Here is a 26,585-nt window from a genome sequence, read left to right on the forward strand (position 1 = left end):
TATTAAATGATTGGACTTGACAACTACTTGATCATTCTAGATCCTTTTATTTGGGTTCAGCTTGCTCATCATTTCTCTACCACTGATAACTCTTCAAGGCACTGTCTCATTCACGTAACGTAGCATTTAAACTGCATGACTCTCACATTCTATGCACCAGATGCCTTCTCAGAAAGTCCATTGTTCTGAGAATCTTTCAGAAATGAAAGAGCCTCAATCATTAAGATAACCGATAGTCAAGCCTCTGATTTTTCATTGTAATTTCACCTCTCTCTGATTGATATATATATATATACATATATATATATATATGTATATATATATACACTTTTTTTTTTTTTTTTTTTTTTTTTTTTTGCGGTACACGGGCCTCTCACTGTTGCGGCCTCTCCCGTTGCGGAGCACAGGCTCCGGACGCGCAGGCTCAGAGGCCACGGCTCACGGGCCCAGCCGCTCCACGGCGTGTGGGATCTTCCCAGACCGGGGCACGAACCCGCGTCCCCTGCATCGGCAGGCGGACTGTCAACCACTGCGCCACCAGGGAAGCCCTGATATATATTTTAACTCTTTCTCATATTCTTCCTGAATACATTTAGTCCAAAAATTTCTGACTCACAACGGGCCATACAACTGTATAAATTAGTTTGAAATCACATGTAGTTTCCTATTTAAAGAACATCCTTAGAAATTGCTCAAGTAAATATTTTAGAATTGCTAACTTAAAAGTCATTTCATCATCTTATTCTTCTCTACTTTTTCGTGTCCCCTCTTTCCTCCACCCAGTATTCTGTGCTACTAAAGCAGAATTAGAGGAACAGTGATTGCATTTGTTAAGGGAATCAGAAGCTAAAATTCATTCGCTCATTCAGCAATTTTTTATTTGTTCACTTAAGCACCTGATTATACCTCTTATAGCAAAGATGACTGAAATTTGTGGTATATCATTATTGTTTACCCAAATTTGCCCAAACTTTAGCCAAGTGGACAGACTCCCAGAGACCTAGCTTGGTTGGGGGGTGTGAGAGGAAATTTCTGTACTGCTGTCAACCCATGATCACAAACCAAGTCCTATTTAGTGATAAACATTAGTTTTGATAAGCATTAGTTTCCCTTCTATGACTACACATCATAAATACATACATACACCAAGTTGAATGTCTTAGCAATCCAAAAGTGAGATGTGATGGGCTGTAAATGTTGGTGCACCACTAACTGTGCTACTTTAAGCAGATCACTTAACCTCTCTGAGACTCAATTTCTATGTCATTGAAATCAAAGCTCTATGATATAATTATTCTCCAAGAGAAATGGGTTAACCAGCTGAGAATGATAATCTCTTTATTCCAGCATAAAATTCATAGTCCCAAGATTTTTCCCCATTGTTTAGTCTTTCCTAATGTCCTTTCTGGAAGTGTTTTCTTCCAAAATACTTTGGGAAGCATGTCACAACTCAGTTTCTACAAGGTCAACGCAACATATATTTTCTATTTGTGGAAATTTCTCTTTTCTTACATTGTATAAATAATCAACCTAAAAACCATTCCAACTAGTGTGCTCACTACTTTCAATTTTTGAAACAGAATACTGAATCTTTTGTTAATGTGATGGGAAGTTTCATACAATTCTGGGTTTATCTCAAATAGTGCTGTGAAAACACTGATACTAGAGAAAACAGAAACAGTTTCACTGCTATTTTCGTGTTATCTAATGAACACAGAGGAAAGGCTCAGGTCTGAGAAAGGAAAGGTCACGAGCTAGAATCATAAGAGGGCTATTTGTTACCAATTTTCAATAGCTGCAGCTTGGTTAAGGACACTAAGCTGGAATGTCAAATCTATTTAAGACATTTAAATGTATTACGATCTTTCATACAATGAGTGGTTATCTGTCATCGGGTTCTTTATGGTGTTTCATACATTATCACAGTAAGTTGCAAGTAGGTAGAAATATACAGAATTGCATGCTTACTAGCCAAGCCAAGACACAGAAAGCTATTGGTGTTACATGACATGGACTGAATTGCTGCTAAGCCCCCAAAAGATCAGGCTGGCAATGATACAGGTCCCAGACATCAAATTCCCAGATATTGGTTCATTTTGTTCAAGGCATCACACACGGTGTTCAAATCGCTGCGGAGGTCCTGTACCACGTTTTCAATGCTCCTGGTGTCTTTCAGAATTTCAATACTCTGTGTGTAGGGATTGAAGTAGACTGAGAAGGGACGGGTAATTGACTTTGCAAAGTCCCTGCAAAATAAACAGCAAAGAGAAGGATATGGGATCAATCCTCACTGGTTCAAGAGACAGAAGGAAAGAACAGAGCCAGAAAAATTAAAAGTTATTTTCTCTAGATGGAAAAAAAATAAATTTACCTCATCTTTTCTTTGGCTTCTTCAAAACTTTCTGAAACAAAGTAGGCTTCCTGGAAGGTGGTGATAAGGCATTCCTGTAAGCAAGTTGTCTTTGGGTCAAAGGCTTTCACACATGCCTTGTCAGAAAGAGCATGCTGCAAAACATACCGCAAAACCCGTTAAACTCCAGGATGAGACTTTCCAAAGTGCCACCATGTCGCATTCCTACAGCACAGCTCAATCATTTTACAGAACTATTCAGCTACTCATCTACCATGAAATATGGAACTCTCCCACATGCAGGGGAAATTGAGTGTTAAGGGGTTTTTTGTTTGTTTGTTTGTAAGTCTGTTAGTTGCTGAGGGAAAAAAATGAGACATGGTATTATTTTATTTATTATCAACAAAATTCATACTGAAGGACAGTTCAGAGCTGTAACCCCATAGAAATGGAATTTTAGATCTATGCTATGAATAGAAGCAGGAGAGCACAAATATGGTCCTAAATTTATTGCTATAAGCAATGTACTGAAATTTCCCTTAAATGGCAAAAGTAATAATTACCTGCATGGAGAGGTGATGGGGACTCTGACTGAACTATTTGTGGACTCATTGCGAGACATTTTGAGGCCAGGTACTGTGTACCAACAGAGGCTGGAGTAGGCCTGTATATTCAAGGATATGTGCGAAGCATTCGTTTACCTTCCCCCAAGCACAGCAGAGAAATATATAGCAAATAAATATTGCCAGGTGGGGAAAAAAAAGAGCTAGTATTAATAGTCATAGTTATGCCCACAGCAGGCATTAGGGAAACAGGAAAGCCAATGTAATTACTCTTTGAACCATCATTAGCCCCGTTCAGCTCACTACATGACTGGCACTAAGAAGAGCAAGGAACAATGAATGATTTTATTCTCAAGATAAATTCAGGGATGCTAAAAGTTAGCGCTCATTTCCTGCCAGGTGCCACCTGCCTATTTATAGCCCCTGGATTGACGGTTCTCACACGGAATATGCCTAAGAATCACTGAGGAGCTTGTAGAAAATGCAGATATAGGACTTCCCTCGTGGCGCAGTGGTTAAGACTCTGCCTGCCAATGCAGGGGACGTGGGTTCGAGCCCTGGTCCGGGAAGATGCCACGAAGCAACTAATCCCGTGAGCCATAACTACTGAGCCTGCGCTCTAGAGCCCGCGAGCCACAACTACTGAGCCCACGAGCCACAACTACTGAAGCCTGCACACCTAGAGCCCGTGCTCCACAACAAGAGAAGCCACCGCAATGAGAAGCCCAAGCACCACAACAAAGAGTAGCCCCTGTTCACCACAACTAGAGAAAGCCTGTGCACGAAGACCCAATGCAGCAAAAAAAAAAAAAAAGAAAAGAAAGAAAGAAAGAAAATGCAGATACCCAGGCCTCAATATTATTTGGTAGGTCTGGATAAATCCCAGAAATCTGCATTTTAAAGGCATCCAAAGTGATTCACACACAGATGGTTGTGAACTATATTTTGAGAAATACCCCTCTAGATTCTCTCTTTCTTAATTTAAAGGGTAAATTAGTTGGGAGAGAGAGGCAAAGAGAGAAAGGGGTAGCAGAAACAGCCTTGAACTGAGAATTAGAAAACTCGGGCTCTAGTCCTGGCGTTGCTATTAACTGGATAGCCTTGGCAAATGATTTCACCTCTCTAGGCCTCCGTTTCCTCAAGTGTAAGTGAGAGGTTTGGGCTGGGTGATTTCTGAAGACACTCTATTCCAGTCTCTGGATTCCACCCAAAGCACTTTTCAATCTCTAACTGCTAAGATTTCCTGGAGAAACGCTGAAAAACCTTTCCTGTTCAGTATTCTTGGTACATTCCCCCAACAATTTCAAAATGCATGGAATGATTTACAGCCTTCCATGAAGAAGGCTACATAGTTCCCTAAGTTTGAAAATGTAATTGTGAACCCAAGGACTGACGGGCAAGAGAAAGGGCACATGGTCCTACCCTGTGTTTGATTTGCTTTCCCACAAAGTTTCGTTGTCCAGATCAATGCATATGTGAATCAGGGAATGCAGAGGGTCCCTTGGAGTGGACTCATGGTTTTTGGCCCACAGAACAACTTCACTGTAAGCGGAAGGTCACTACACCAGCAAATGCATTTGTGCCAGGTTCAATGCAGTGCAGTGAACATCAAGGGATTTGGGGTTCCACATGACAAATAATTCTGTCCACATTTTTAAAACAATTTCACAGTTTCAAGAAACAAAATGTGCTTTGATGAGAGCTGTTGCTCCTCTGCAAAGAATAGGCCCCCTATTGGCTTTCAGAGCTAGAAGTTCCTTTCTTCGCAGCCATACACTCTGGGTGCGTTTTATTTAGTATGTTGCTCTAATTGTCCATTTATCCATCAGTACATATGAAAAGGAGGACAGTGACTGACCCAGGGTCCTAGATGTTTCCATGTTCTCACCCCCGCATTCAGGGGCACGGCAGAGTGGGAGCAATATAGACTGTATGAACATTTAAGCCATGGCTCCCTCAGGGCTTTCCTGCTGAGCCAGGCTTTTCACTAGGTCAAGGACAAGCACAGGAAGAAGGTGAAACTTGTCTGCTTAGGTCTGGAATGCTGTGATAGGACATTAGCACCCTCAGCAGTCACCCTGTGTAGACGATGCCTCCAGAAGATGTGTATGTAATAACAGAGACCGAAATCAGTGTAGTTTCAGAAAAATGTATCATGTTATGATTCTACTGGATACTCAAATAAGCTCATTTCATCTTTTTAACAGGTAAATGGGATGAGGGCGGATCAAGAAAAAGCCCAGAGGGCAGGGTGCTCTGCCCCAGACTTCAAGAAAAGTCAGTGGATTCACAGCATATGATTTGAAGCAAAGACCATCAGGTAATATATCTCACACTTGCCTAATGTACTAATCAAAAGGAAAACGGGAAGCTCACTGTTCTAAGCTCTCAACAATGCGGTCTACCCTCAAGACCCTGCTGCGTCCAATACCTGGTTACGTGCTGGGGACCTCTCCATCCATGGAGCATGCGACCAGTTCTCTCCCTTGGCTGTTACAAATATGGAAATGATAATGGCACCCAAGGATTAGCCTGGAGAGAGCCCAGAGTTGGGGGAGCCGCCACAGAGTGAGGCCAACCAATGAGGTGGTGACCACACCTATGAGTGGTCTCATTTACTGATGGGGAGCTCTCTTGTGTTATGAATGCCAGGAACATGCATGCAGCCCATGAGGGCCCCTGTTTCTGAACACTGAAGCATAGCTCAAGGGCCATAAAATAGCATTCATGTCTTTATTGATTCCACTGTCCAGTGGGGCAAAGTCCTACTGAGTTTTCTTCTCAGCTCCTATCCATGTCTCTCTCTAAGCGACCTTGGTTTTGGGGAGCAGCTATCATGCCCTCTCCTCTGTGTCCAGAGTAGCTTCTCTGTAAACATAGAGCCAAACTGCCTGATGTCCCCAGAGAGCTCCACGGTGAATCCTTTCCAAAGTGTTAACAGTCTGATATCCTGAAGTCTGCAAGAATTAATCCAACTTCCTGCAGAGAGGCTTTATAATGCTGAGAGAATCTGGCTGACAGTCTTTTACTCTCAAGCCATTTTTAAAGTGCAGGAATACTTGAGAATCACCTCTCGTCTACATGCTCTCTAAAAGGACTGTTTTGCATTTACCTATAGGGCCAAAGACAACAACCCAGGACTTGGAGCCAGGAGACCTAAGTTCTAAACATAGCTGTCCCACAGGTTTATCAAATGAGTGAAAATTCCGCAGGTTAAGATGCAGTTTCCTCTTTGATAAACTGAAAAGGTTATATCTACATGAATTCTAAAGCTCTTCTTGCAATACGATTTGAACAGGGCCTGCAAATACACAGCTCTCATACCACCATCCCCTCCCTCCAACCCAACCAGCGTAAATTCACCATAGCAGCCTTTCCCACTGGGCCTGGGCATGGCCTTCCCACCCTTCCCAACAAAGATGGCCGTTACCAATTAATTGGCTTTAGCGCAAAAATTAAGACTTATTTGCCAGTTCCAGTCTTTTAAATAAAAAATCTCTTTCAACATCAAAAATTTCCCAGAACCCAATTAGCTTCTACATGATCTGGGGCAAATTATTTCACCTCTGTCAGCCTACTCCTGTGTTAATCTGGAAAACGGAAATACTTACAGTTATCTATCATCCAGGAATATGGTGAGAATTAAAGGAGGCAATACGTGCAAAGAGCCTGGCACATGGGAAGTGTTCAGTAAATTATGTTATCCTTGCTACTTCAGTCTCCAGATGATGCTTGGTGTACATATGCAACCAGCCACACCTTCCACCATTGGTACAGCTCCTCTGGAACCCATCAAGAAAAGAAGCATGGCCCTAGCTATGAGGCTGCCAGGTCCTAGACCGCAACAGTGCCTGTCCTGAGTTCATCAGCTCAAAAATCTTCCTTCCTTCCAGCCACCTGCCTTTGCAATGACACAGAGTTATTATCGCACCTCTTCTAGATGTAAACCTGTGATCCTCACCCTCTATATTAGGACTGGTTAAAGTTAGGAAAAAACTCAAGTGTGAAGTCTAGATAGTTTGGGCCCTAGATTCTGAATAAAAATTTGCATACACTCACACTACAATCATCCTTTCCCACGTCAGAACAACAAATATATACATTTGTATATGTATGTATGTATGTGTGTCTATGAAATTTTTGAACCTTCCTCGAATGTTCTTCCTGCTAACCGAGCACAATGTGGTAGCAACATCCCTATTGCCAAACTGGGTGATGACGGCATCACACTTCTTTTCATCAGTGATGTTGAAAGTTTCAGCAGTTTGAATAAGCTGCAGGAGGGAGGGAACAAACTCCCTCTTCAAGAAATCCCTGTGTAAAAGCCAAAGACCCTTCTCCGGCTCCCAATGTCCGGCATTTGCTCTGTTATTACTAACAGTGCTACTGCAGGAAAGGAAGAGGCAAGAGGAAGGGAGCTGTGAGCCATTGGAACGCAGGAAAGGTGTGAGAGCTCAGACGCTCTCAGAGTCCCAACTCCAGCCACCCGCTGACATACTGGATGACCTCAGGGAACCCACGGGGGCCTTGGGCCTCTTCTCTACAGCCTGGCAGTAATTCTCACCACCTCACAGAGTTGCTGCAAGTGGTTGTAAATACAAATGACTGTAATAAATATAAGGCTGTTCTGTGAAGGCTGATGAATAGCTCTATAAAAGCAGTACAATAAATTCACCATACAAGGATAGCCTAAAACTAAAGCCAAAATATAATAATAATTAAAATTTTAAAAACCACCAGCTTTGTCAAAACCTGAAAAGCAGAACACGTGTATTTGTATGTAATATTCCAGCAACTCCTATGGGGTAGGTGCTAAGGCCATTTACCAAAAAAATCTAACCTCTGCCCTTAAGGAAACAAAGAACTAGACTTTACCCTCACCCATGAAAAAGAAGGAGAGATTGCCTTTTGCTTTGAGATGGGTTAACTTTTTGAGATAAGACTCAGCCAACTCATCGATTAGTAATCAGTTGCTTACCACCTCGTGTGAACAAGATCTCCTCACTGTTGCTTCTCCAAGGGAACTGGATTCAGCAAAGACCCATATTCATCACTTTCTTAGACCTTCCCTTCTACAGAAACCCTTTCAAGTTTCTTGAAATCTGAACTTTCAATTTTGAGTTTGTTGAATCAAATAAATGAATGAATGAGTGAATAAAAATTTTTTAATGAGAGACTTACATAGTTAGGTCGACTCTGAGATAGAAAAAGAACATTAATGGAAAGACACACACTAGACTGTGGGTGAACAGCAAGCAATTATTCTATTCTCAACCTTTTTTTAAAGTCAGTTTTCTAGATGATCTAGCTCATTATTAACTGCTCCCCACAGTGATGAAGGTATGGAAAGGCCCTTCCCAAATACATTTTTGGAATTCATAAAAGTACATCACCGAAAAAATAATTAGAACAAGAGAGAGAGCAATCATTGTTGAGATTTTTTAAAAACTGTCTTTATAGTTACCAGATTTATGTTAGATTTTATAAGCATTTCCATATTTATTTTTTTCTCTCTTCAAAGATAAAAAATAAGCACTGTCAAAAAATAAGAGGGAAAAATGAAAGCTATCCTTCAAACTATAGATACAGTACTTGGAAGTGCTTGGCCAGCTCTGACGCGCAACATTTATACTCTGGAAACTAAGCCTCTTAAAGCACACATTTTAAAATGTGTTCAGTTCAAGGAAAGAAGATGAACTGTGCATAGTTATGTAAAAATTATAAGCACTACACCAAAACCTCCAACAACTTACCCGAGACCTACATATGGCCTATAACTGGAACAGCAAAAACACATTTTACCACAAAAGGTAACTGCGTTCAAAACTGTAAGTGGGTTTGCACAGGAATTATTATAATGCTATTAATAAAGTTATCCCCTGGGCTTCCCTGGTGGCGCAGTGGTTGAGAGTCCGCCTGCTGATGCAGGGGACATAGGTTCGTGCCCCGGTCCGGGAAGATCCCACATGCTGCAGAGCGGCTGCGCCCGTGAGCCATGGCCGCTGAGCCTGCGCGTCCGGAGCCTGTGCTCCGCAACAGGAGAGGCCACAACAGTGAGAGGCCCGCATACCGCAAAAAATAATAATAAAGTTATCCCCACCTGGGCTCAGAACTATCATTTGTTCTTCCAAATAAAAGTTGGACAGATGTATTTACAAGCGCTGGGGGAAGGCTCTGGACGCTGACACCGAGCGGGGCAGGGATGGGGTGAGGGTAAAGCTAAGACTCTAAGCAAAGGTCTCATGTTACATATTCTCTGTGAACAGTCAGAAGACATTTCATATAGAAGGAATTTCTGAGTTGTAAAAATGGTCTAAAGTAGCAATCATAGGAGTGTTGAAATTTGGGAATGGAAGAATGCTAATGACCAGAGGTGGTGGACCAGAACAAGAAGATTCACGGCAGACAACGCCCTTCACATGTTTCTGGCTGATTTCCATTTCCAGACAATTCGGTCCATACCAATAGGAACAAAAACAACAGATTCACCCCAGTGCTGCCTACACACGCCTCATTAACCAGACCAGAGGACCCTGCTGAAAGTTGGGGCAATAAGAGAGACTTGTTTCTTTTGTTTCTGGTATCATTTATAAGCCCTCTGAAGAGAATGTAAATAGATGTAGCTCAAGAGCTACATAATTTTCTGACTAATTCTTTTTTCAGGGAAATCAAGAAACAATCTATAGAAGACACGGGTCTTACAGACATATGACATCATGCTATTGCTGTGGGCTTTGAGATTAACCCCAAATGGATTTTTTGGTTGTTGAGAATTTAGTTAAAAAAAAAAAAAAAGAAAAAAAGAAAAAGAAATTTTAACACATTACATCAGGCTTTTGTTACATTAAATATTATCATCTATTCCAGCCAGACAGGGCCTCAGGCAGCTCCCTTAATGGGCCAGGCTTTGAGTAGAGCACACACACTGCTACGTGCTGACTGATCCAGCATCTCATCCGTCCCTTATTCATCCTTCCCGCTCCTCCAGCATCAGCGTGGGCAGCAGGACCCTCATCGGGAAGCCTCCCCAGGCATGGGCTAAAATGTGCCAGGCACATTTGTCACACTGTCTGTATTATCTTGGTCATGTATCTCCTGTACTAGAATGTAACCTCCTTGATAACAGGGATCCCAGGCAATAGGGCCTAATGGTCAAGGGCTTGGATCCTGGAGCCTAGACTGCCTGGACTTGGGACCACCTCCAACACTTATTAGCTGTGTGACCTTGAACAAGCTCCTTAATGTCTTTATACCTCAGTTTTCTCATCTGTGATAATGGTGTTACTTATCCCATTGGGTTGTTATGAGAATTAAGTGGGTTAATATGTTTAAAGCCCCTAAAATACTAAAGTCTATTTAAGTGTCTTTTGAGGCAGTTGTTATCTTCTTCATATTCTTATTCTTCATCATCATTATTTGTCCTTGTATCCTCAGTGCCTGGCATAGTACATGGTGCGTAGTAGATGCTCAACCAAATATTTGTGGAATGAATGAATGAATGAAGTCATAAAGTGAATGGACTCAATGAAACTACAGTTAAATTGCATCTTTCAAAAGTACGAACATCTAAAAAGTTCCAGTAATCATATATATCCCAGTCACATTATGCAAGGATAATAAATACTCAAAATAAAAACCCTAGGATCGTCCATAATCCTGACCTTAGTCTGAATAATCAAAGAAAGATTATTTTCAGTACCGTTTCCAGATTAGATATCACAATGCATTCTAAATTAATCAAAATTTGCTATCCCCCAGTGGTATACAGATAGCAATTCTTAAGTAACCAGAATATTTAAATGATCAGAATGCCCCAGACTCCAACATTTCTGAATAAATGATTTTTTAACTGTATTTTAAGGCAAAAAAAAAAAAAAATAGCATCCCTTAGGCATCACTACACATATTAGATACCTCTTGGACCACATATTTATTTAGGTGTTTTTTTTTTATTGTATATGCCCATAAATGTTTTACTTTACATTAATTCTGAAGAAGCTAAAATAACCTCTAATTCTCCTTTGGGAAGCAGATGCTGGGGAATCCATGGGAGCCATGGTGATGACAGAAATAATAAGAGAGGCCAAGCCACCCTTACAAGGGAATTTCAATCAGTAGGATCACTGCTAGCTCAGTGCCCAGTTTTCAGCACTACATTTAGGCCAGTCATTTGTTACCCAACATCTGAGCATACACTTGTCATTCCTGTTGATTCGTGCACATGGCTGCTCATCCATTTGAGTCACACCACAAACCCAGAAAGGCATGACCCATTTTCAGAAGTGCAAAGAGTTAGGTCAGCACCCACATATGAGGTACCAAATCCCCCGTACTAAATATTCATGGGGTATCTGCGAGTAGAGAGACTCAGACAGACAAATCAATATCTTCCACGACCTTGAACCAGTTTGCTCGGGAAGGATATTTGCGTTTACAGCTTCATACCTTTAATTCTCCAATGGAGGAAAGCAGCCCAGCTCCATATGCCCGCAGCTGCCCTTCTTGCTTGCAAAGGCCAAACTCAATAGTGAAGAAATAGCACTGAAAAAGAAGTGGACACACAGCCAGTGAAATGGGCAGTAAGTTCTTCTGTGAAATAAAATGGCACCCAAAATAAAATGGTGCACTCTGCATAATTTCTTCAGCACTGTCCATTAAAACGCATTTAAGTCAAGAAGATTTATTGACATTTATTGCCTAATAATCCCTCCCTAGTTTAAAGGTAAATGGAAAAAGTATTAACTACTACGAGTCTTATGCTTCCTGGATTCAGAAACCCTATGAGTCAAATCATAGTCCTTGCAATGACTCTAAAATTTAAAAAAACACAGATTTAGAAAGAATGAATATGTCACAGTGATAATGCCAGAAGAATATGCTACTATATTTAATAAGTTGTGGTTCAGTAGCACCGTGTAAATGTGGAAAAATAACTTGGAATTCAGTAATCCTAAACTGATTTTTGCAGTTTGTTTATTCATTCAACGAACATTTGTTGAGTACCTACTATGCGCCAATGCTTGGTAAAGAATTGTGGTGAAGAAACCAGGAAAGAGCAAGAAAACAAGTATATACCTACCAAATAACCATTTTATTAGCAAAATCTTAAGTGGATACCTATGTATGCACTTACATGTATACATACTTATATACATATACATTAAATACATACAGTAAGAACGATTTCATTGGCCCGAGTTTTACCATCATCAACTACTACAGCTTCCCCAAGATATTAAAATCTACACTTGCTTCTGTTGAGTTCCTAGGAAATCAACCTAGACAGACAGAAATCTCCGTACAACCAAAAAACTCACAATGCTCTTGAGAGGCGCTGAAATTACACTGTTTGTGCTCTGAGAGGAAAGTGAGAAGCTGACAATGAGCAATACAAAATTTCATCAAATTAACACTGTCCTGCATTAGTGATGATGGAGCAATGAAGGGGTTGAGAAAGAGAATGAAAACATCCCTGAAAAGGAGCAGAAAATACTGATTATTTCCAGCCCATGGCGACTTGCTCTATTTTTATCTGGAGGTCGGGGGGGGGGGTGTCCCTTGGTTCTGGAGGGTTTTATATTTTTATTATGTGTGGATGATCTCTGAAGTTGAGTGGTCAATGCTCTGTAGCCCTGGGCTGGACCCGAAGGCCTGGTCATTCCAGGTCATGGAGCTGAGCCTCCAGAGGCAAAATTTCCTTTCTTGATTCATCTCCCAAAGAGGCGAAAATTACAGCCCTTCCTACCCTGTCACCACCCACAGAACCCACCGGCACCCCCTCTTACTCTGTTCTGACTTGTCTTTCTTTTCTGTCCCATCACTTTTTTGACATGGTCTTTATGTATGAAATATACTGTTTGTCATCTGTCCCCCCCCACAAAACCATCAACTCCATGAGAGCAGTATCACGGTCTGTTCATCTAGAACAGAGTTCCCCAATCTCAGCAGTGCGGACACGTTGGGCTGGATAACTCTTTGCTGCAGGGGGCTATCCTGTACACTGCAGGATTTCTAGCAGCGTCCCTGGCTCTGTCCCCTAGATGCCAGTAGCACCCCCCCCACCCCATCTGCAGCGACCAGACATTGAAAAATGTTCCCAGAGGGGAAACATCACTTCTGGCTGAGAACAACTGACACAGATTAGTGCCAGAAACATAATAAGAGCTCAATAAATATCCGGTGAACAAATAAACAAACAGTACATGAAGTATTTCTAGATTAGGCTTTTTGTGTGACAGCAGGACATGGAGGAAAGACACACACAAGGAGGCCTGAGTCCTAGTCTTACCCCTGCTTCTAATTAGCTCTGTGACCACAACCTCTCTGGGTTGTAGTTTTCCTGCCTATGACGTCTATTCATTCATCTACTTATTCTACAGACACTCTTACAAACCTATTATATGCCAGACTCCGCGCTAGCAGAGAACAAGGGAACAAAGTTCCCCAACCCATGAAGCAGGTATGCTCCTGGGATGAGACAAGTAACAACAATAACAACAAAAATCAACATACAGGATGAATGTCAGGCGAAATCTGCTATATAAATCTGGTATATAAATAATAATATCATGTAAGTGTCAGAGAGCAAGCAGAGGATACAGCTGTTTTAGATGGAAGGATCAGGGAAAGCCTCTCTGCAGGAGCGATCTTTAAGCTGCAACCTACTTGAAAACGGCCCTTTCCTTAAGAAAATGAACAAGCCAGTTGTACAAAGACCTAGGGGAAAGAGTGTTCCCAGCAAAGGAAATAGCAAATGCAAAGGCCCTGAGGCACGGATAGATGTGTATTTCCAAGGGTGTCTGGGAAGCTATTGGAAGGTTTTAGGCTGGAGAGACGTGTTCTGATTTCATTTCCAAAAGATCACGCTGGTGCTCGGTAAAGAATAGATTATAGGGGGCAAGGGTGGAAGCAGAGAGACCAGTTGGAAGGCAGTGGCAGTCAAGACAAGGGTGCTGAGCGACTTAGAGGATGACTTGGGCCAGGGGTAGCAGGGGGTTGGGAGAACTCAGTATCACAGAGGCCTCATGAGAAGAACCAAAATAAGAGATGTGAAGATGTGTTGAAAAGTTAAAATACAGAGGATGAAATGTACAGCATAGGGAATACAGTCAATAATATTGTAATAACTTTGTATGGTGACAGATGGTAACTAGACTTATCATGGTGATTATTTTGTAACGTATAGAAACAATGAATCATTACGTTGTACACATGAAACTAACATAATATTGTAAGTCAAATATACTTCAATTACAAGAAAGAAAGAAATGTTAAAATACAGCCCTCAAGTCTGTCCTCCAAAAAATTTTGCACAGTCCTGGGCATGGTGGAGAAGTGATCATACAGTCATAGAACAGGAAGCCTGGAAGTTCAGCCTCTTACTTTACCAAAAGGAAAACTCAAGTTTAAGGGGATGAAGTGATTCACCCAGGACGGGTCTAGAGGGTGATATTTAAGAGATCTAGAGCTCAGTGTTTTATGAGCTCAACATCTGTCACATTTTAAAGTTTCCAGGTAAAAGATTAATAGATGCATGATTTTTTCCTTACCACCAAAAAAATGGGGAAATGAAAGGCTAAATCAGGAAAACCAGGATCTCACGACATCTTCTTAGTGTGTCTTCGGCTGATTTCTCTAATTTGTACTGTATTTATAGCGCATGATGTGAAATCCTTGCAGCCTTAACATTGAATACAGAAGAGTTTGTGAAAAAACGTGCTCTCATGTTCAAAAGCCTCCAGAATAGTACACATATGGAGCCAGCTACAGGAGCACTTAGGTCAGCCTACTGTGTGCATTTTTAAGTTTGCTTACGTTATATCAACGCGCACATAATGCACGGTCATGGTTATGATCCAAATCAAAGCAGGCTGGGAGAGTCCCTGAGAAAATCTGGTGCACCATTCTCACGGGCTTCCCCTAGATCTGGCATCCCGTCCTAGTGTGAGGCAGGAATTAAAAGGTCTGCATCAACTCGGCTAAAAATTCCAAGGTAAATCTATCAGTGTGTCTTCGATCCTTGTGCTTCTAGAATCAGGGTAACCTCAGAGGGAAGAGCCACTGGGTGTCTTCCTTCCCGTTGCTTAGAATGCTCTCTGGCCCCATCCCTCATCTGGGAATCCTTCCAGAAACTCTGACCTTACACAGTTCCATCTGCTCATTCCCTAGCTGCCTTTCCCTCTGGTTTCCTGCTGTCCTCGACCAAGGAATGAGCCTAGATGCTGCTTCTATAGCCTCCTCTCACCAGAGAATTAGACCTTTCACCTTGAGATAGCTTTCCATTTGCGGCTCCATGTGTGGCTAACAGATAAAGAGGGATGATACAATGTACCTGAAGCTCAGGTGTTGGCAAAATTTGAATTATGGACTTGCTCAGGATAATTTTTCTCTTTCTGCTTCTAATGCCTCAAAATGCATAAGGTATAGACCTCAAAATGCAGAAGACCCTGGGCACGATCACTAATGGGGAGGAGGGGGCAATTGCACGTGTTTTCTGCCTGGTTTTAAGTGCAAAGCCTACTTAGAGTTGGACTGGATGACCCCTGGAGACCCTTCAAAATTCAAGGGTAGCTAATTGTTTCTTGAAATTTTAAGAAAATATAATTTGTTTTCCTCAGAGCACTTGCCATATGTGGATCTGTAATATATTCCCAAGAGATTTACCAAATAAATATCCTACCTATTATCAAAAAAAAAAAAAAAACCACAAAAAATAAAAAACCTGAGCCCTATAAGAATTCCTGTAAAAGAGGATTGCAGAGTCTTGGTCACTAATGTCTTTTAAACAGAAACAAACAATAATACTAAGATTAACACCTCCCAAATGGAAGGGTACCTTTCAGCAAAGCTGATGTTCATGAATTCCAAGTTCTACATACCACTAATTATAAGTAATTATTTATAAATATTTTATTCGACTATAATTACATATAATCATTAACTGAAAACCAAAACAGGAATTATATATCGGACCTCTTCCCTAGAAGAAAAGCAGAGTCATTTACATACACATAGTCATGAAGCAGAAGAAGGTCTGAGTGACGATCTGAGATCCAAACACGGCCGTGGAACACAGCCACGGGATGAGCTAGCAGCGAGCGTGCTTAAGAAAATGAGATAGGTCGCCCAATGCTGCCATCTTCCGATCACTACTGGTAGTGCACCACTCTCGCAACAGTTCTGGCCTAGCCAAATGGACATTGTGAGAGCGGGAAGGAACATCGTCCAGAGACACTGAACACACCAACAAAATCCACCTGGTCCCACATAGTGATTTACAAAAGGACACGATGCAACATCCTTTTTACGTTTGGTGTTAGGTACCTGAAGCTCTTGCGAAGGCACATACCATACTCCAATTAAAGAGATGTACACCTTTTTCAAATTCTTGGTGAAAAAGAAATTTATTGTTCCAATTTTCCTCTGGAAGGGTCCTGTTGCCTCCCAGTTCCCCAACTCTCTGAATCCTTTGAAATAATTATATCACCTCTTCCTGAGAGTCAGTCTGTATTCTTTTGTTTGTTTGTTTGTTTTTGTTTTTGTTTTTTTCTGTACGCGGGCCTCTCACTGTTGTGGCCTCTCCCGTTGCGGAGTACAAGCTCCGGACGCGCAGGCTTAGCGGCCATGGCTCACGGGCCCAGCCGCTCCGCGGCATGTGGGATCTTCCCGGACCGGGGCACGAACCCGTGTCCCCTGCATCGGCAGGCGGACTCTCAACCACTGCGCCACCAAGGAAGCCCAGTCTGTATTCTTAAATGGGATTAAAATGGTGCGCAAAGTCCTAGGAAGACAGCCAGGTATCCTACTTCTTTTACTTTGTCTGGGAAAGCGGTCTATACACATCATTTAATAAATGCCTGAGTGAGTGAGTGAGTGAGTCAGTGAGTGATGTATATTCTCTACTGCCTTCACTAAAAATATGATCTTTTTAAACTGATAATATATACTTCTAAGTAATTGCATACATACATCATTCCACATCTAGAATTCCATCATCCACACAGGCAGGACAGACAGGAACCAAGAAGTTCGCAAAGAATGTCAGAAACGGCCCTAACTGAGATGCGCTGAACATAACAAAAGGTTATGCACTAAATTTGATTTGCTTTACATGTAAAAGAATCCCTCAGGCCCTCACCCAGACCCCATTTATCCTTATCTAGTACACAGTTCAAATTCAGTTATGTAGCTTCTAAGCCCACACCCTAACATGAGAGGGGAACAAGAAAAATATACCAAAAGCAGATCCAACAGCTCAAAAAGCACAGAAATACAATATTTGGTGTTTGACTAAACAACCCTAAACACTTCCATACTTGAAGTTTTCACTAAACAACAGAATTCAATCACGACAGTAAGACATCAAAATAATAGGAAAACTTAGCCAGTAGAGCTGCAGTTTAACGAAATGTTCGCACATAGGTCATCTTACTGCACGTCTGCTCCCTTCCTACTAACTTGATAGAGTAGTTACTATTTTTTCCATTGTACTGATGGGAAAGCTGAGTCTCAATGATCAAGGGATCGGCCCAGGTTCCTTGACCCACGGTTGGCAGAGCTAGGAGTCAAACTCCAGCTTCCTAACTTCAGATCCCGCCTTGTTTCCTCACCAGCAAAGTGCACTTACAGGTGCAGAGCCACTACCAGCCCGTCAAACTAGCACAACAGTCCCTGTTGCTGAAATACTGAACTACTTCCAGAATGGGTATAAATAGCTATGACTCCACACTCCCCAAGTGCCCTCAGCCAGCCACGCTGCCCCAGCCCTCTCCTGGGTTCTGTTCCCCCTACCCTCCCCAGCACCACCACTTCTTCATGATCGAGAAGATAAGGTCTCAACACCCATGAAGCTGGGGCCTAGAGGACCCGGCTCCCACACAAGCGTGACGAGTATCGTTCTATTTGGTACCCATGTCATAACAAGAGGATCAGTCCCAGAAAGGAAGAATGCTATGCTAAGATGTTCTTACACCAGGGATCTGCACCTCAGTAAGTGCAGATAAAAACACAGAAAAAGAGCCATGTGTCTCACAGCCTTCCTTTCTCTAACATCTTTCCATCAAACAACTAGCATGTCAAAGAATACACTTGAAAAATTGTTGAACCAGTGAAGAGGGTCCAAGATCCCAACCCACTCACTCCTCTACCATGAATCCCCAGCTATTAGACTTTGGATTTTAGCCACATCAAATTTCAGCTTACAAGCAGCAAGTACCTTCCCACCTCTGGCCACAATTCCCTTAATCTTGATTAAACTGCAAATAATAATAGGATTGGGACAGAAATGAGGCTTGATAGCTAAGGGGGAAACTTTGTAATAGAACTGCTAAGGCAATACTGTACAAATCCACACTGGGAAACGAAAGTGAAAATGGAGGCTGCCCTGCTTAAGCCATGGAGGTCACCACTCAAATGTCACAAGATAGAAAACTTCTCACCAGACATCAATTTTTGCTGTTGTTTCTTTGACCATTTAAACTGCCAGGAGTCACACATAAAGCCAAATCACACTCGGGTGCAACGATTACCCGCTGGGCTTTGTTTGCAGAGCAAGGGTTACTGGCTAGAGACATCCTCTGGAACTGGGCTTCAAAAGATAGCAGAAAGGGGGATTTTGCAGGCTTCATTAGTTTACTCTGGGCTACTCCTGTGTGAAACAAAAATGTAAGAAATGCTAGAAACTTAGAGCTGGAAGACATTGGTTTTTTGCAGTCCTGGGCTATAGCCGCTCTGTAACCACTGGCCCCTCGCACCCCATCTCGAAGCCTCCCCTTGGCCAAAGGAAGCCACCCGCTCTGTGTTCACAGATTCGAGGGCCAGTCACTGCCTAGATCCTAGGGATTATTGTTCAGATGCCTTGCAGGATTGTCTCCACACTCATATTTTCCACGAGCCTCTAAATGAAAACCACTATAGCCCTTGGCAGGTCACAACTTAATCAATATACTTTTAAAATTTATACTTGTTCAATTCTACTGTGCCGAGCTCTACTTGAGATTACAAAAATAGCTAAAGATATGGTCTCTGTGCTCAAGAAGGGTACTATACAAACGGGTAGACAAGACTAGTATAAAAATAACAGCAACAACAGTAATAATAATGTCCTGCTGTTTTAATCCTACCATAAATTTCTGTCAAATTGCAGTGTGCTTATCTGTCTCAGAAGACGAGGAATATGAAGTTTATGTTGGACTTTTTGAGGGATAAGTGGGATCTCAGAGGGATTTCAGGAAGAGAGGAAGTTGTTGGAAAGAGTAATATTGAGGGGCTGGGGGAGGGGAGTGATTTCTGGGAACCCAAAATGCAAATCGTAGGAAGTTAAAGGTAAATCAAAGTATAGAATGGACCAGATCACAGGCTCCACTTGAATGGTAGAGACCGCCTCCTTCTTCAGGGGTTCTCCTCAAGCCGAGACAGACAAAAACAAGTTGAGAAAAAGAAGAGGGTTGGGATTTGAGTATGTTCTGTCTGCTAGAAAACAATGACCCTGAATTGTGAAAAGAGCAATTAAGAACAGCCATGGAATGAATTAAAATGTAAAAACCTAAGCTCTAAGGAAACATTACGGCAATCCTTGTGGAAAATTGATCATCATATATAAAAGGCACACCCGTAGGGAGAAAAAGAAGCGTCAGCAGAAGACAGCTTTTAGTGAAGAACACATTGACATAGGCAATTTTCAGCAGCACTGTTTTAGGCAGGATTTTTCTGTGTGTTTCTTAACTACCCTTTCCTATATCTTTTTTGGTTGCTTTCAAGAACAAATGGATGATTTGTTTAAGTGCCCTCTGGCCATTTCAGTTTTATTGCCCCTTCTTCAGCTTATCCAAGAGCATTTTCAACTTCAAAGGAGACCACCTACCTTAGTATCATGTAACACTTACTAGTTTTTACATCAGGCTTTAATGGTATTTTTTAATTTAAAAAAAGACAAAGAAAAAAGAAACATCTCTCATCCCTTGCCCCCTGCTTATGGACTAGCAGAATGACAAGCATTCACTTAATATCAGGGCCACCTGAGCCGTTGGTCCACCCCTAAAACTCCGACAGGATCCACTCTAAGACACTCCACTCCCAGGGCGTAATGTCAGGTCACCATGGCCATATGGTGGCCCAATTACAAACGTTCGCTGTCGCCACCAGCCTAGAGTACAGGTCCATAGTTCATATGACAGAAAAGACCCTCAGGGACCTTAGGGCCCCTGCTTCCTCCAACCCCCTCCCTTGCTATTGCCCACCCTCCAGCGCCCCCCCCCCGCCCCCCGCCCAGGGAATCGCACAATTTGCAATTGTGCAGACGGACACACTCTTTTCAGCTTCCCATCTAGGCCTTCGCACACCACCCTTGCTCTGCCTGCGATGCTCTTGTCATCACTCGGCCCCTTTGCCGAATTCCTGCTGGTCTGCCAGATGAGGTGCCCTTCTTCTACCATCAGTGTTGTACTTTCAGATCCAGAAAGAAATCTCCAGTCTTCTTGCCTCTCCCTCCACCAGACTCTGAGGTCAGGGACAGGGTCTGACTTGTTTTCGTTGTTGCTTCATGGCTGGTCTCTAGCCCCCTGCCTGACATGTAGCAGGTGCTTAGCAAATATTGAAGGAAGGGAGGAAATAGTGAAGCAAGAAGAATTTCCCAGCAGGCTAAGCCAGCAGTGTCCATGCCAATCTTCCAGATCAGTAACTACTACCCTCAGCACATTTTCCAACATTACAGACATTTTGAAAAGATGAAAACCCCTCTACTGTAGCCATCAGATCATTTTTTACTTATAGCTTCAGAAATAGATCAGTCCCTTGACCTCTCTCTATGCCCCATTCGACAAAAGCCAATGGGCCTCTGAGCCAGTAAGGAAGGGAGGAACCAGCCTTCTCGCAGGCCTTCAGGAGCCAGGATGACGGCTGATGGGCAGGTATCTCCTGCGGAAGCTCAGCAATCTTGTGGTTAAGTGGCTTCGTGACAAGGAACAACTCTGAAAATTCGCCAATTCTGACATCTGGATCCTCATCCAAAAACATAAGGGGGAAAGTTTTTCAGTTTGCTGTTTCTAAGACTGGAAACGAGTCAAGAAAAATGCTAACTATGCTTGGTCGGGGTATGGGGGAGTTTGTGATCAATCCCGCCCTTGAAGTGCCTCACTGCCCAGACTTCAGAATTAGCACCCACGAGGAATTTCTATCAGCATCCCTGCCTGGACCTTCATGTAGCAGATGATGACACATGAGATCAGACAGATGCTATTTTCTCCTGGAGAAGAATTTGGGAGATGACCACCCGTCATCATCACTTTTGTTTTCCACAAAAGTCTGTGGCTCTTTAAAAAAGGGCTTTAGGAATACAAATAAGCTTCTTTTTAATGTCTTCTGAGCCTGCAGGTATTTGGGTTCACAAATCAAAAGCTGGTCTTATATTCAGAATTACTGCTTGGACCCTAGATGTAGTGCGTGAGCCTCCATAACAAAGCGATTCACAGAGTTTGGCTCTTCTTTTAGAGAAATTCCATCTTTTTTCCAAACGACCCTTTGTTGAACTTACTGTATAACTAGCTACCTTGAAATGGCTACCTTCACTCTGAGGACACAGACACACACACCCCCATCATTTTCGTACCAGGTGCATGGATCAGCGTTCCGGGTATAGATGTGCTTTAATCTACTTTGCACAGAAGACCTACTGAAGCAAATGCTATAGGTTTGGAAGTGCCCAAGAACTGACTTTTATAACCTAAGCAACTCTGAGCTCCTTGAAGGAGAAGAAAACTGATGAACACATTCTCATCCATTCATCCTTTGGCACGTTTTAAAATGTTCTGCATCAAATCACACATTCTCCCCAGATGTGGTGATTTTAAAGGTCAGCTCTCGAATGCCTGTATGAAAAATGAGGTTCTCATTGACTCCCAAGTAAGCTGAGGGTCGTCACCACCACTTTTAGAGGGTCGTTTTATTTTTATTCCTGTGTTAGGAAAAGCAACGCCCTCCCAGACATTAGGACTAAAGAGCTGGCATTTGCTTACCTATTTATTTCCAGGCAAGACCAAGAATCTTGCAAAATGATTGTATGTCTGAAAACTGGAGAGAAAAGTACGTTGAACAGGGAAAGCCATTTTTACCACTACATTGCACTAAGCTGTCCTCTATATTAAGCTTTTATTAATGAAGTCATGTTTCTTTTCCATTCACTAACCAACACCACTACCATCATCATCTCTCACACTCAGAGTCAACACTAGCCATCTATATGGGTAAATGGGGTTGGAAAGACTTACCTATGAACTGGGGTCCCTGTGACAACAAGGGTCTATAGGTAACTGAAGCTCTAGATAGAATTTCAGCTCAGTTGAGCTCCCCTACCTCTAATCATCACTGCCAATGACTGAAACCTACACTCTACCACTGAGCTAAACACCTTACATCATGCTCACCACAACCCCCAGAGGCAGGCGATGTGAAGGTAACATAATATGGTGGTTTGAGAGCTTGACTTTGGAGCAGAAGACCAAGGTTCAAAGACAGGCTCTGCCATTTCCCTGACCTTAGGAAAGTTACCTAGCCTTTCTGAGTCTTAGGTTCCTTGTCTATAAAATGGAGAAAAATAAATGAATAACTAACATTCATTGAATTCTTATTATGTCCCAGCGCTAAATCACACCCCCCATTTTACCAATGGGAAGACTGAGGCTTAGGTTGAGCTACTTGGGCAAGTTTGGGGGCAACAGAGCTGGACTGGAATCAGTTGTGCCTGACCCCCAATGTCCATGTTGTTTGTACTACACCATCCGGTTTGCCTCTGTTCTCGGTGACTGCAGGCCCTAGAATTGATGTTTATGTCACCTTTGTGACAGCTGAGCTTGGCGTGTGTCAGGAAAGATAGGGGCCTGTCTAGCTTGCCTACGGTCATCCTGGCCTGGCTTGCACTGGGTTAGGTGCCTTCAATCTAGGGTGTGGACCCTAGATCAGTCAAGTAGCACATCAGAGACCTACCCGGGGCCAGTGGGGAACACACACTAGAAACCAGCCATAACAGGAAGCCCAGTCTTCTGAGCCTTGCCAGTGAGCAACAGTACTGCAACTAACCCAGCTCAGGAGAGCTGAGACTACAATAAATGAGGCTGGGTTGAAAATTAAATACATCATGTTTATGCTGAAAAGACATATTACAGGGCTCCCCTGGTGGCACAGTGGTTGAGAATCTGCCTGCCGATGCAGGGGACACGGGCTCGAGCCCTGGTCTGGGAGGATCCCACATGCCGCGGAGCAACTAGGCCCGTGAGCCACAACTACTGAGCCTGCGCGTCTGGAGCCTGTGCTCCGCAACGGGAGAGGCCACGACAGTGAGAGGCCCGCACACCGCGATGTAGAGTGGCCCCCACTTGCCACAACTAGAGAAAGCCCTCGCACAGAAACGAAGACCCAACACAGCAAAAATAAATAATAAAATTAATAAACTCCTACCCCCAACATCTTAAAAAAAAAAAGATATTACACAGCACAAAACCAAATACTACATAGTATTGCTTTAAACTACAGCAATCTACTTACATTGGATACAGATGCATTATTTGATGGGCACAAAATAGATTTGCTAAAGGATAGTGAGAATTCATGAGACAGTAAACTTGAAATATTTTGGTGTCTCATGAGAAGCTATTTAACCAACTTACCCTCTAGCTCTGGCCACCAAGAGAACTGGTATGTTTGCTGCTGCCTAGAATGCCAGTCCCTCTGTTCTCTCTACCGTCCCCTGGTCAAGAGTCCCCTGAGCAGTAAAGGGCAGGTGATTGGAGATGAAATTTCACTTCCCAACTCAGTATCATGTATCCCACTTAATGGGGACAGCAACTCAGCGCTGGCCAAGAGTGTCCTTGGGTAAAGGCAGTCTGACTGCCAGAGGCGCTGGTCTTTTCAAGAGAAGCTAGGAATCTAGATGGTCACGTGATGGCCTCTGAAGTGGAGATGCAGGCCATTTTTAAAGTTTAATCAAGGTGTAGACTCTATTTTTTTTTCCTCACAGACATTAACCAGAGCAGAGGACTCTAATTTGTAATCCCTTTAGAGGGTAGCATGATTTAAAGAGCCCGAATCCCACTGCTGTCCCAATAACTTGCCTCCAGGACACCAAGCACATGTCTCTGCTGCCTCAGCTGATCACACGTTGCCTTGACATCCTGAACTCCTGAGAAGTGGGTTGGTGCACCGGGTCAGGATGCAGAAAATCCAGCAGCTCAGTCTCTGCCATTATTGTACTGTATGGTTTGGGGCAAGTCATTTCACTTGTCTAAGCCTCCCTTTATTCATTTATAAAATGGAGATTCCTTTCCTTGCCAAATTTTTACTGGGCACCAAGTTTGCGTGTAGCACCATGTGGATACCAAGGAGTGTGCCGGGGAGAATAATATGAGTCCTGCCTATCTTGAAGCGCCATTGTGAGACTCAAATGAATAAACACGTGTCAAATGCTAAATCAATGCAAGAGCTGAGATTTAAGTGAAGGTTCCCTGCTCTGAGGTGACTAAGACCATAGCCATGTTCATGGCTGACTCATCCCTTGTCTCAGGACTCTGATTCTACAGAGAGTCCCCTTCTGGATAGGCGATGGCAGGCTTAATTACAGGTCAACAGTTCCTGAAACCCAATTTAAGGCACTTTGCAATATGAAGAAAGCCTGTTGAGATGCAAATGTTCCCTGAAGTATTAACATCTATTCTCTCAGTAAGCATATATAACAGCAAATTAAAAAATAATAACTTGACTGCTGAGAAAGTATTCCCCCAGGAAACCACTTTTGAACATGCATTCCTCTCCCTGAACCTGACCTGACCAAAACGCCTTCCTTTCCCTGTCTTTGCACTTAAGTTATATTTAAATCCTTATCTGTGGGATTTCCCTGGTGGTTCAATGGTTGAGACTTCGCCTTCCAACGTAGGGGGTATAAGTTCGATCCCTGGAAGGGGAACCAAGATCCCACATGCCTCAGGGCCAAAAAAACAAAACATGAAACAGAAGCAATATTGTAACAAATTCAGTAAAGACTTTAAAAATGGTTCACATCAAAAAAAAAACCAAAAACTTAATAAATAAATAAATCCTTATCTGTATCCCTCACTAAACTGCAAGTCCCCAAGAAGCAGGACCATGCCTACCTGTTTTACAGTTGAATTCCTGATGCCTGACACATAGTAGATGCTCATTCAATGAATGAATAAATGAACGGGCCATAATGCATTCTATCAGAGCTATGGAAAAGATATGCAGTAGAAATCCAGCAAAGTCATGCCTTTGCTAAACATCTGTGCAAAGAAGCAGAGTCCAATGCCCCTTTCTAGCCAGTTATAGCCATGACTTTTATCTTTTATCTTGGGAAGAACTCTTCTTAATTAGATTTGAGAGAAGAAAAGGTGAACAGTGCAAAAACAGTGTTTATGAGAGCTAAACGTTTAAACGTTTCTGAAGTATGTTATTTTAAGGTATCTCCCCTTGTTTTATTACAGAGAACTTTCAAGCCTTGCTAGTTAGACACCAACCTAGGACCTCTGTGTATAAATATGGAGACACATTCAAAACTAGAGCAAACAACATCTTCTGGAATTCTTCCAATAACTTCCTTACATACTTTTGTGTTAATGCAGCCATCTTACAGCCAAACTGCAAACACCTGTCTTAAATTCTCAGGAACTTGAACTCATAAGGAGTGGGCAGCCAAGATTTGAAACCCCAAATTTATGGCTTTCTTGAGTTATTCAGGGAGTGCTGCATGTACCAATGAACAGCATCACTCCTGATCTGCTTGAAAAGTTTCGTCAGGAATTCCTATTTCACGTGCTCTCACTGGCACAAACAATATTTATTCATTTGTTCTCCCCAGCGGTCTCCTGCAACCTGCCTTTCTCTATGTGCACTCAGGGGAGGTATGCTATTAACTCAGGGGAGGCCTCCTCCATCTCCAGGCAGAAGCTTGACATCATTTAGATGAGGCCTTGCCTTTATTATTTATGGTTAAAACACTTTACATTGCAAAGCAGCATGATGGCTCCATCTAAAACCCCTTTGTAATATAAACTGCAGAGTCTGCATTTCAGAAGGGAAAACCTGAGTTGTTGAAAGTTACAGAATTAACCAGTGTCACCCGAAGAGTAGAAATACCCCCCAGGGACCTTTCCTGCACTTGAGTCTTCCTGATGTGGCCACCTCGATGCCTATGAGTCCGATCATGTCAAATACACTAGCTCACATCTATTGAACACATCTCTGTGCTAAGCAGCTTTACAATGCATTATTTCATTAATCCCCAAAAGAGCTACAAGACTTGATATCTTATTTTTCTCATTTTAAAGATGAAGAAACTAAGGCACAGAGAGGTTAACTAACTTATCCAAGGTTACCCAGCCAGTACGTGATAGAGCTGGATGTGAAGCCACGTAATTTGACTCTAAAGGCTGCACTCTGAATACCTACGACACTATACTGCCTCGCTAGCAAGTCCCTAAAGTGCACAGGTTCAAGGAAAACCACCTAGTGTCGTCATATATAGGAGGGTTCACTCTATTTCATTCCAGCTCTCCCTTTTCCTCCCTACCTGTATGATTATCTGAGATCAAGTACTATGGGGAAGGAGGTTCGTGATCCTACCCAAAAAAAGAACAGGAAGAGGGGTGAATATTCATTAGACAAAAGGAGCA

At 42.5% G+C, this 26,585-nt stretch overlaps 1 protein-coding gene across 3 annotated transcripts in view; it reads right to left on the minus strand.

Moving 5' to 3' along the window:
• Window positions 1-860: 860 nt before the first annotated feature.
• Window positions 861-26,585, minus strand: part of TPH2 (tryptophan hydroxylase 2) — a 107,822-nt gene continuing 82,097 nt past the window's right edge. For all 3 annotated transcript variants that reach the window (XM_060164568.1, XM_060164567.1, XM_060164566.1), the window contains 3 exons: window positions 11,359-11,454; window positions 2,372-2,505; window positions 861-2,246 (listed from right to left, as the gene is read on the minus strand). In XM_060164568.1, coding sequence (XP_060020551.1) covers window positions 2,072-2,246; window positions 2,372-2,505; window positions 11,359-11,454 — 405 coding nt within the window. In that variant the 3' untranslated portion in view covers window positions 861-2,071. The remainder of the gene's footprint in view (window positions 2,247-2,371; window positions 2,506-11,358; window positions 11,455-26,585) is intronic.

Source organism: Lagenorhynchus albirostris, chromosome 11 (assembly GCF_949774975.1).
Source record: "Lagenorhynchus albirostris chromosome 11, mLagAlb1.1, whole genome shotgun sequence".
NCBI lineage: Eukaryota > Metazoa > Chordata > Mammalia > Artiodactyla > Delphinidae > Lagenorhynchus > Lagenorhynchus albirostris.